The sequence below is a fragment of the Mobula birostris genome, chromosome 4 (genome assembly GCF_030028105.1).
Source record: "Mobula birostris isolate sMobBir1 chromosome 4, sMobBir1.hap1, whole genome shotgun sequence".
Taxonomy (NCBI): domain Eukaryota; kingdom Metazoa; phylum Chordata; class Chondrichthyes; order Myliobatiformes; family Myliobatidae; genus Mobula; species Mobula birostris.
Genome location: NC_092373.1, coordinates 174188646 through 174200973, shown reverse-complemented (window position 1 = coordinate 174200973; position 12328 = coordinate 174188646). Strand labels below are relative to the sequence as shown.

Genomic DNA, 12328 nt, shown 5'->3' with positions numbered 1-12328 from the left:
CATCTCATCTTAAAGCTTTGTCCTCCACTATTTGGCATTCCTACCCTGAGGAAACAGCTCGTGACTGTCTACTTATCAACGCTGATCAAAATTTTATGAACTTTTACCAGGCTGCCCCTTCAGGTTCTGACGTTTCAGTGTTTGCCTAAACTTTCCTCTTTGAAAACAGTTACAGCTGCACCACTCAGCTACACCAGAGAATCCCTTGAGGAAATGGAAGATTTCCAAGGACGATACCAACACTGAGAGGATATGAGTATCCAGAGAAATCAAAGAGACAGAGCTCTTTTCTCTGGAAGGCAGAAGTGTTGAGGAACTGCCAAATCGAGCACATTAGTATTACAACAAGGTCTGACTGGCAGCAGTAAAAAAGGAAGGCAAGAATCATCACTGGAAGCCGGTCACTAATATATCCAAATGGGAATTGAGAAGAAGTTTTTTTCCTCAGGAAGGGTGGAGTTTGTGAAGCACACTCCCACAGAGAGCATTCAAGGCAGTTAGTATGAATGGATTTCAGGAGAGAACGGATAAACAGAAAGAGGAGGATGAAAACAGAGAATGTTGGAAACACTCTGTGGGCCAGGCAGTGTCTGTGGAGAGAGAAAAACAGAGTTAATGTTTCAGGGAGATGACCTTTCATCCTGAAATGTTAAATCTGATCCTCCACAGATGCTGCCTGGCCTGCTAGGTGTTGGCAGTACTTTCTGTGCTTATTTTGGATTGGCAGCGTTTTCAGGTTTGTGCTGAAGCAGTGGAAGGAGAAGGTAATGGGAAACATGAAGAGAAGATTGCTGTGGACTAGAAACTCAGTCATGAATCAAATGGGCTGAGTGGACTGGTCCTTAAAATAGATGCATAGAGTTCTATAGATCAGAAATCAACCATTCAGCCCAACTCAACCATGCCAACCAAGATGTCTACCTCACCGATCTGTCTGTGTTTGTCCCACATCCCTCTAAACCTTTCCTGTTCATGTACCTGTCCAAATGCCTTCAAACACCCACCTCTACCACCGCCTCTAATCGCTCCTTCCAGATACCCACTAACCTCTGTGTGAAGAAGTTGCCCCTTAGGTTTCCTTTAAATCTGTTCCTTCTAACTTAAAGCCTATGCCTTCTGGTTTTAGACTCCCCTCTCCCAGGAAAAGGTCTGTGACCATTCACATTATCTATGTCTCTCATGATTTTGTAAGGTCAACCTTCACTCTCCTATGCTCCAGGGGAACCAGCCCAGCCTACCCGGTCTCAAGCTCTTCAGTCCTGGCAACATCCTCATGACTCTTGTCAGGAAACAGTGGCACGAGATGAGGTGACCAGTCACTAAAACAGTTAAGCAGTGGGATTGGGGATGGGGATGAACTTGCCTGCACCCACGATGACGATATCTGCCAGAAGAGTGTGAGCCATCAGTTGCTCCTTGGGTGTGAACCTGTGGGTGATGGTCACCGTGGCATCGCCTGCAATTCACAAACAACAGCCTTGATTAGCAGAGCACCTTCGACCAACTAGATCTCCACCAGGCACTAACTCAAGAAGGCAACATCCATCATCGAAGATCCCCACCACCCAGGCACATCATCTCCCCGCAGCTATCATTGGGTAGGAGGTACAGAAGTCTGAAGTCCCACACCACCAGGTTGGAGAACAAATACTTCCCATCAGCCATTCAGTCCTTGAACCAAGCAGCACAAAGCTAATCATTTCCCTTTAGCAACATTATGACCACCGATCATTTTGCACTAAAATAGACTTTTTTTTGTTCTAATTGTGTCAGAGTAGTGCATAATTTATGTGTTTCTTGTAAATGGTGCTTATCTGATGACACTGTGCAAGATTTTTCACTCCAGTTGTGCATCAATGTACATGTTCACATGACTAGAAACTCGACTTTGGTTTTGGAGATTCTACCCTCAGCTACTCACAATTAACAATGGGCAATCAGCCTGCCAAGAGCAATAACAATGCAGAGCAAAGTGGCATGCTTGAACGACTATCGACCTGTGGCTCTGACATCAATTGCTATGAAGTGCTTCGAGAGATTGGTTATGGCACACATTAACCACAGCCCACCAGTCAACCTCGACACTGCAATTCGCCTACCGGAGCAACAGGTCAACGGCAGATGCCATCTCTCTGGCCCTACATTCCTCCTTAGAGCACCTGGAGATTAAAGACACATACGTAAGGCTCCTTTTCATTGACTACAGCTCTGCCTTTAATACCATCATTCCAATAAACTGATTCCTAAGCTCCGGAACCTGGGCCTTAGCACTCAGATCTGGAGCTGGATCTTCAACTTCCTCACAGACAGGACCCAGGCTGTAAAAATAGGGGACAAGCTCTCCTCTACAATCACTCTGAGCACCGGTGCCCCACAAGGCTGTGTACCCAGCCCCCTGCTGTACTCACTGCACACCTATGATCGTGCAGCCAAGTTTCCATCGAACTCAATATATAAGTTTGCCGATGACACAACAATTGTAGGCCGTATCTCGGGTAATATTGAGTTTGAGTACAGAGAGGAAATTAAGAATCTGGTGGCATGGTGCGAAGACAATAACCTATCCCTCAACTTCAGCAAGATGAAAGAATTGGTTGTTGACTTCAGAAGGAGTAGCGGACCACACGACCCAATTTACATCAGTGGTGCGCAAGTCAAAAGCTTTAAGTTCCTTGGGGTCAATGTCACAAATGACCTGACTTGGCCCAACCAAGCAGAGTCCACTGCCAAGGAGGCCCAACAACGCCTTTACTTCCTGAGAAAACTAAAGAAATTTGGCCTGTCCCCTAAAACCCTCACTAATTTTTATAGATGCACCATAGAAAGCATTCTTCTAGGGTGCATCACAACCTGGTATGGAAGTTGTCCTGTCCAAGACCGGAAGAAGCTGCAGAAGATCATGAACACGGCGCAGCACATCACACAAATCAATCTTCCGTCCTTGGATTCACTTTACACCGCACGCTGTCGGAGCAGTGCTGCCAGGATAATCAAGGACACAACCCACCCAGCCAACACACTTTTTGTCCCTCTTTCCTTCGGGAGAAGGCTCAGGAGCTTGAAGACTCGTACAGTCAGATTTGGGAACAGCTTCTTTCCAACTGTGATAAGACTGCTGGACGGATCCTGACCCGGATCTGGGCCGTACCCTCCAAATATCTGGACCTGCCTCTCGGTTTTTTTGCACTACCTTACTTTCCATTTTTCTATTTTCTATTTATGATTTATAATTTAAATTTTTAATATTTGCTATCGATTTGTAATCCAGGGAGCGGGAAGCGCAGAATCAAATATTGCTGTGATGATTGTACATTCTAGTATCAATTGTTTGGCGACAATAAAGTATAAAGTATGTACAAAGGCCATTGGTAACATTGGGAAGGGTCAAGAGGAAACAAGTTAAAAGGAAATGGCTATATGTGACCTAGAAAATTTTAATAAGGAATCACTGATAGCCCAACTTCTTGGAAAGGACAAGTTATTACATAGTAACGTAGTTTTAGCACAGCGCTTTACAGTACCAGCGACCCAGGTTCAGTTCCTGCTGCAGTCTGTCTCCTCATGACTGTGTGGGATTTTTCCAGGTGCTCCAGTTTCCTCCCACAGTCCAATGGTGTACCAGTTGGTAGGTTAATTGGTCATTGTAAATTGTTCCCTGATTAGGCTAGGATTAATTTGGGCAATTGCTGGATTAATTGGGACATCGGTTAATCGGGACAGCAGCTTATTTGGGACAACTATAACAAAAACCATTCGAGAAATTAGCTGAGAGTCCATGCGTTTATTTGGGACACTATGCCGCTTAATTGGGACAGGAGAGTGATGCAAAACAGTCTCTAACTTGCATCAGTTGTGTGCCCTTGTGTCGCCATTAGACACTACACAGTGCTTACAGCAAAAAGCTTTTAAATAGTGTCAACTGCATGCTTTTATGTTCAAAGAGCAGTGATTTTGGTCACTGATAGTTGGCAAGAAATAAGCAGTAGAACTGTTTTGTTCACCATGGTTTCAATATTTCAATCTTGGGAGTTGCCAGAAATGGCCAGGAGTGAAAATGAAATGATTTTACTACTTCAACAAGTTAGGACTACGAAAAATTTGGTGCTCTCCACAATCATCTTGAATGTTATAATGAAGATGAAGATTTGGAGGATGCAATCATCGAGAGCATTGTATGAAGGCTGTCCATTATCTGCACTAGGTGTCTGTGCTCATTTTGTTCATTTACAATCAATCAAAATGACATGGCAGTGTACACTGAAAGAAATCGTCTGTCGATAACGATTAGGAACTAATACACAGATTTATAGTATCGTAGTAGTATTGGTAGTGCTTTAAGTTGTTCTGTGTTTAATCTAAATACATATTTTGTTATTCAGTTATACACTCATTTATCATTTTTATACCCTTTTTACCTATTTCCATGAAACTTCAGCTAATTGGAGCACACATTTAATTGGGCTCAAATGTAATGGTCCAAATGTGTCCCAATTAACCAGAATACACTGTAACTATCTGAAGGTTTTGAAAACCTGCGACTTCAGAACACCAAAGTCTAAAAGTGCTAGATTATTAGAGTGTTATGGGTAAGTAAAAATGTAAAAAGTTGCTGTAATTCTGAAATAAGATCAACAGAAAATGTTGCAAACACTGGACCCTGAGGGGAGAGAGAAAAAGAGAGAAAATGTTAGGTCTTCAGATGTCTTTAGGATTAGTCACATCTGGACCAGAATTTTGTTTCTCACAAAGTTTAGCACAACTACAGTAACTCAAACAGGCATGCAGCAAAAGCACTTGGCACACCAGGTGATGAAAGTCCAGGTGAAACAAGACTATGCTTGTGTTGTGGGCTTACGACTACCAGCTAAGGCACGTGGCTCTAACCTCAATCGGGAGGAGCCACACGCAAGGGAACCAGCAACGGAATTCTGCTTTCTTCACCTTGTCTCTATACGCTAATAACCTTACAACACATTCCTAATCTCCTGGGTGTAGGATTTCCTCATAGCCTCTGGTATTGTGCTTGCCCACTCATTCATTCCTGAGAGGTAGTGGATTAGTAAATCAGAGGTCAAGACGTAGGCTCAGATGCAACCACAGCAAAAGGCGAATTCAAGTTCATTCATTAAATTAAAATTAAACGAAAAGGTACAATAAGCAGAAAGTAGTGGCTGCGTATAACACGTTGCCGGGCAGTGGCAGAGGCAGATACATTAGGGACATTTAAGAAACTCTCAGGTAGGCACATGGATGATAGAAAAATCGAAGGCTATGTGGGAGGGAAGGGTTAGATTGATCTTAAGAGTAGAATAAAAGATCAGCACAATATCATGGCCAAAGAGCCTGTACTATGCGGCGCAGCATACATTGGCCAGACGGGAGACATGGTGGAAACCCCCAACAAGGAGCACAGGAGGTGTATCAGTTTGGGTTACCCAGAAAAATCAACGGTAGCCGAACATTGTATTGGCAATGGCCATAGGATTGACTTCGACAGCACAAAACTACTGTGCCATGCCAATGGCTTTTGGGATCGCGTGATGAAAGAAGCCCTTGAAGTAAAACTAGAGCAAAAGAATTTTAACAAAGACGAAGGTCTTGCTCTAAGTAAGCACTGGAATTCAAATGTAATCAAGGTGGGACAGTGGAAATCTGATTGCATGAGGACTGACCAATCAGGAGGGACGGACGACAGGGGTATAAATACCACCAGACCAGACATGCCCAGGTATCATCCCTGATGAAGATGGCAGAATTTGTCATCAAAACGTCAGTTAAAATTGATACTTGTACCTAGCTGGAAGCCGAAGAAGAGTTTATTCAACTTTCAAAAAAGACTTCTGTGATATTAAAAAGGACATTAGGCATATAGCAGAACATGACCACTGAGGCAGAGGTTAAAATATCATAACCTTTTCACAATCAGAAATAATATTATTACTTCAATTTACACTATGCTTTAAATACTAACTGAATTACCATCCACATTACTGAAATCAGAGCTTTAGGGGAGAGAGGTGGTTGAGCAGTAATTATAATTTGGCTAGCCTTTAGACGTACAGCAACACTTTGCTCTGAGATGACTTTGGAAATATCTGATGCTCCTGAGGGGCATCAACCCAAGGTTTCCTATCCTTTCTCAGGCAAATGCACTGCGGGGATCTGAAAAGTTGGGCTGGCAAATATTCCTCAGCCTGCTGTCAGAAGTCATTACTGCACTGTTGGTTGTGGGATCCTACTGTGTACTGCCCTGTTGTATTTCCTACTTCACAACAGTGAGCGGACTTCAACAAAGGACTCTATTAAACACCAGGGCGCGTGATGTGAAAACGCGAACTGTTTCTTCCACCTACCGCCAGGTCTCTCGTGCCTTCCGTCGGAGTGAAGGAGAACTGCAATGGGCATCCCGACGTTCTTTGACCTCCCCACAACCACCACGTTCTTACCAAATGTCTCGATCCCTGCAGGGGAGCATTTTGTTAGACTTGGGCTGAAGTACAGTCATACAGCGCGGAAACAGGTCCTTAATACCAACTGGCCCATGTTGACTACGATTTCCACCTAAGCTAGTTGCCCACATCTTCCTAAAATTCCTCTGTCCATCAATCTCTCTCTCTCTCCAAGACTTTTTAAATTGTGCCTCAACCACTTCCTCTGGCAGCTCATTCCATTTACTGACTACTCTCTACGTGAGTAGTCAGATTCCACTGTCAGATTTCTGAACAGTTCATGAACCCATAAACACTACCTCTTGTGTTTTGCTCTCGTTATGTATTTTAGTACCTTTCCACATCTTGCAATTTCACAACATATGTCAATGATAATAAACCTAATTCTGATTCTAATCTGCTCTGGTTATTCGGAGAGCTTTAAAGCAGCCTGGGTTTTATTTCTTTTAAGAATAGTGGTGAACATGTTTCACTGCCCCAGAGCAAGTAACAAGACTCCAAGGTGAAGAGGAATCTTTGATTCAAATCTCTCGTAGGTCAAACTTGGGAACAAACTCCAAGCTGTTTTGCTGGAAGTTACTGAGACCAAAGACCAAAGAATCTAATCTTTGAAATGACAACATCGCCCTCTAGAGGTGCCTGCAATTATTGTGCACAAACATTTTGGAAAAGGATTCCGCATTGAACATTCAGCCCATTGTAATGGTGCAAGCTTTCTGAAAGTACCCTCCTCTTCTCCACTGCCCAACTATTCCCTTCAAAAGCAGAAAGTTGTATCTGCAGTACTTTCAAGAAGCACACTTTTTCCAGGGTTGGGGAATCAAGAACTAGAGGGCATCAGTTTAGGTTGAGAGGTAAAAGATTTAGTAGGAACTTGAGGGGCAACCACCAGTAGGTAGTCAGTAAGTCAGCAAATGGAATGAGCTGCCAGAGGAGGTGACTGAGGCAGGTGCAATTACAATATTTAAAAAACATTTGTGCAGGTACATGGGTAAGAAAGATTTAGAGGCATGGGCCTGATGGAGGTACATGGACTAGCTTAGGTGGGATTGTTGGCTGGCATGGATGCGTTGGGCTGAAAAGCCTTTTTCAATACCGTGTGACTTTTTCCCAGATTATACCATGCATTGTATGAAACCGCTTCCTACACCTGAGTCCTTGCACCAATCTCTTCACTCCACATGTTCTACTCACTGATCTCAAGTCTATTGAGACTGATCCTGAGAATGAAAGACTGGGGGTGTATAAGCAGCGTTTGATGTCTCTGGGTCAGTACTCAATAGAGGTCAGAAGGATGAGGAGGGCGGACCTCAGTGAAATCTACTGAATACTGAAAATACAACGATCATGGAGGGAATATTTCCATTAGAAGGAGAGTCTAGGATCCAAGGACTCAGCCTCAGGATTAAAGAAGGTCTCATTAAAACTGAGATAGGGAGGAATTTCATCAGCCAGTGAGTGATGAATCTGTGGGAATCCATTGCCAATTCATTCAGTGTATTTGAGGCAGAGACGATAGGTTTTCAATCGTTAAGACGGTTAAGGTTGTGGAGAGAATGTGGGAGAATGGGGTTGAGGTAAAAAAACAAACGTGATTGAACAGCAAAACAGATTTAATGGCCTGTATGGTCTAATTCTGTTCCTACATCTAATGACCTGGTGTTTCTAATTGTTAGTCTAATCTCCCTAACCTTCTTATCTGCAAGTAGAGCAATCCCAGCTCCCCCGATCTGTCTATATCATATCTGAGTAAAATTCACTCTCTATTTTGGTCACTTGGCTTTGGTTACTTCTGATGACAATAGTGAAAGGAGCCCCTTTCACTATTCACGTGTTGTTCACGTACCTGTCCTTTTAATCATCTCCCAGACCCCTGCGGGGGTGGCTGGGAGAATTGCCTGCTGATCCAAGCAGAGCCTTCCAACGTTGACCACGTGAAACCCATCCACGTCCTTCTCCGGAGCTACAGCGTTGCAGACGGAACGCTCGTCAATGTGGTCTGCAAGTCAAACAGTAAAGGGTTTTGGAAAGAACGCATTAGCTTTCTTCATCTTTTTTGCCTCATCTCCATTTCCCCAAATCCCACCATTTTAATAGCCCCCAAGTACCTTACCTGTTTTCACTCATCACATACCAGTCCCTCTCTCTACTCACCCCCTCAGCTGGATCCACTAAATACATTCCCTTCTTATCTGGTTCCAGTTATCATCTCCTCTGGAGAGGCGGGAGGAGAAGAGAAGCAGAGCGCCGCGCGTGCGCAGCCCTGCGGTGAAAAATGATATCGTATCTGTTAAATAGGGGCCGTGGACAATTCTGATTTGACGAAGATGGACGTGAGCACAGAGGGACATCTGGAAAAATTTCTGAAATGCTCGTTCGCTGCTGTCGTTACTGCACAGTTGGGAATCTTTCAGAGGGTAGGCCTCAAAATCCCCAGCTTTGCCTGCTGTTGGCAACCAAGAAGGAGGTCGAATCGTTCGGAAAGTGATGGCACTCAGTACTCGGTGTAAGAGAGCTGATCAGAGCTTGAAGTTTTCGGATGACTCAGAGTCGGACTGTGGTCAGGTATGGCAGGGAGAGTTTTTCTTCCTTCTCTCCATCTGCGACATTTGAGAGACTTTGAACTTTACTGTGCTTATGGACTTCTTCATCAAGTTATGGTATTGTTGCACTGTTGTAACTATATGTTATAATTATGTGGTTTTGTTAGTTTTTCAGTCTTGGTCTGTCCTGTGTTTCTGTGATATCACACCGGAGGAAATATTGTATCATTTCTTAATGCATGCATTACTAAATGACAATAAAAGAGGACTGTGTGTCCTCATAATCTAATAATCTAATCTTCTGCCTCCAACTTCCTCCTCTGATTTCCACATCTAGGTATGTGCCTATCAGTCCCCCCTTCACCTATCACCCACCCATCTCTAAACTAACCCCTCCCCACCCAGCTCCATCTGTCCGTCATCACCCGGTTCCATCTATCACCTGCCAGCTCCTGCCTCGCCCCTCCCTCTCACCTCTATATCACCTGGTTTCCTTCTACACACCAGTCCTGATGCGGGGCCTCAGCCAGAAACACTGACCACCCCTCTGCCTGCAGACACTGTCTGACCCACTAAGTTCCTCGGCTGTTTGATTTTTGCGTTCAGATCCTGCTCCTGCTCCGTATCCAGCTCACTGATTTCCAAGGTTTAAGTCCCACGCCAGTCCCTTCAGTACAAAGGTTGATGGTGCCCAGTAGTGTGACTTTCCCTGGCCTCATCTCTTCCTTCAGCAACACCCGTCCACCCACCCTCTTCGCTCCCAGAGAAGTCACTGCTGTGGGCAACACCATGTCAGCCAATGACAGACAGGTCATACTGGGTTATAGAACATAGAAACAGGCTCCATAGATCGAATAACACCAAGTTATCCAGATTTAAGCAGCAGAAGACAAGGAATGTGAAAGAAACTGCAGCCACTTCTCCGATTTTGAGAAGGTACTTCACTTCAAATGCAGATGGTGGAGGATGATTCTACATGAATGATCTGCTCCAGCTCATTGTTGGACACACGGAGTTATAGAATCACTGGCCCATACCAACCAAGCTGGTCCCATACATCAATGTAAGATTAACTGGCAGTGGAATTACCTAATCACACTCACTTTGCCTTAAAATATCTGCAATTGCTGCAGAACCTAGGTGTGTCCCACCAGTAGCATAAGGGTGGGAGGGAATAACCCTGGGAGTCCTCATCACCAACTCCAGATGCCATGAAGTCTCCTGGTATCAGATCACCTATGGCAAGGAAACCCCTCCTCATCGCTACCCTCCGCCATCTCTCAGCTAACGCACCTGGACTCCTCCCTGTTGAGCACTCGGAAGAAACACTGAGAACAGCAGGGACTCAGAGTGTCCCCTTGGTCCGGGCCTCAGTGTTCGTTACTGAGTGGGGCAGTGCCACCACTGACCAAAGTGGCTGAGTCCAGGAGGACGGAGGTCGCAGACTGTGTGTGCAGCAGGTAGTGAGGACCAACACCAGGGCCAAACACACTGGGCTCTGACCTCACCAGTCTCCCTGTGGTAGGTACATCTGTCCCTGGGAGTTCTGGTAGAGGTGACCACAGCATTACCATTCAGATGGTGATGAGAAGGCAGACAAGGGCAAGACAGATCAGCTGGTTGAGTGGTATCGCACCAACAACTTTGCACTCAACATCAGTAAGACCAAAGAATCAATAGTGAACTTCAGAAAGGGGAAGTCAAAGGAACCCATTATCAGTCTTCATCGAGGAATCAAAAGTGAAAAGGGTGAGCAATTTCAAGTTCCTGGCTGTCAACATCTCCGAGGATCTACCCAGGGCCCAACATATTGATGCAATTACAATTACAATTACAACAGCGGCTATATTTCGTTGAGTTTGCGGAGATTTGGTATGTCACCAAAGACGCTCGTAAATTTCTACAGATGTACCGCGGAGAGCATTCAAACTGGCTGTATCACCGTTTGGTGTGGGGGAGGGAGGGGCACTGCAGAAAGTTGTCATCTCCATCATGGGCACCAGCCTCCCCAGCAACCAGGACTTCTTCAAGGAGCAGAGCCTCAAAAAGGCACCATCCATCATTAAGGACACCCATCACTCAGGACGTGTCCCCATCTAATTGCTACCCTCACAGGGAGGAGGTACGGGCCTGAAGGCACACACTCAATGGCTCAGGAATAGCTTCTTACTCTCTGCCTTCAGATTATCGCAGCGGTCCCCAACCACCGGGCTGCAGATCGGTACCAGGTCGCGAAGCATCTGCTACCGGGCAGTGAGAAAACGGTATGAGTCAGCTGCACCTTTCCTCATTCCCTGTCACACACTGTTGAATTTGAACATAGGGTTGCCAACTGTCCGGTATTTACCGGGACATCCCGTATATTGGGCTAAATTGGTTCGTCCCGTATTTCCCCCGCTAAGGTAGAGCGTTCCTATGAAACCTTTTGTGCCGAAATGGCGTGAAGCGAAGAAGCAATTACCGTTAATTTATATGGGAAAAATTTTTGAGCGTTCCCAGACCCAAAAAATAACCTAACAAATCATACCAAATAACACATAAAAACCAAAAATAACACTAACATATAGTAAAAGCAGGAATGATATGATAAGTACACAGCCTATGTAAAGTAGAAATAATGTATGTACAGTGTAGTCGGGAAGATGAAGGCAAAACCGATTTGTGGGGAAAAAATCGGCACATACGTGCATGCGCACGTCACGCGTGCACACACAGGTGCCCGCGCAAGGCTTCATGGTCATGGTAGTCTTTCCTGCGGTAAGGTGTCCCGGGATTTGACTGCTACTTTTGTCCCTTATTTGGGAGTGAGAAAGTTGGCAATCCTAACTGTAAAAGACATGTTGAGGTGAGTTTACCCCTACTTGGACACCCCCCCCCCCCACAACCATCCGGTCGGCCGGTCCGCAAGAATATTGTCAATATTAAACCGTCCGCGGTGCAAAAAAGGTTGGGGACCCCTGGATTATCGGATTTCTGAATGGACGTTGAACCCATGAACATAAACTTGCTACTTTTTTGCCTCCTTTTGAACTACTTAGTTAATTTAATACACACACATATATAGACTTCTAACCGTAATTTACAGATTTTATTATTATGTAGTACAATGTACTGCTGCTGCATAACAACACATTTCACAACATATGCCGGTGATATTAAACCTGGTTCTGATTCTGAACCGTAGAGTTATACAGCATGGAAACAGATCCTTCAGCCCAATTCACCCACGCCAACCAAGGTGCCTTGGTCTGAGTTCTGCTTGCCCGTGTTTGGCCCGTATATTTCTAAACCATTCCTATCCTTGTATCTGTCGAACGCTCTTTAGACATTGTAACT

At 44.8% G+C, this 12328-nt stretch overlaps 1 protein-coding gene across 5 annotated transcripts in view; it reads right to left on the bottom strand.

Moving 5' to 3' along the window:
- LOC140196765 (bifunctional methylenetetrahydrofolate dehydrogenase/cyclohydrolase, mitochondrial-like) overlaps nucleotides 1–12328 on the bottom strand; it is a 67597-nt gene that overhangs the window by 21980 nt on the left and 33289 nt on the right. For 4 of the 5 annotated variants that reach the window (XM_072256512.1, XM_072256509.1, XM_072256510.1 and 1 more), the window contains exons 4-6: nucleotides 8296–8448; nucleotides 6354–6461; nucleotides 1364–1456 (exon numbers count right to left, since the gene is read on the bottom strand). In XM_072256512.1, coding sequence (XP_072112613.1) covers nucleotides 1364–1456; nucleotides 6354–6461; nucleotides 8296–8448 — 354 coding nt within the window. Of the gene's footprint in view, nucleotides 1–1363; nucleotides 1457–1482; nucleotides 2160–6353; nucleotides 6462–8295; nucleotides 8449–12328 lie in introns of those variants that run through there. The other variant, XM_072256513.1, reaches the window with a different exon arrangement.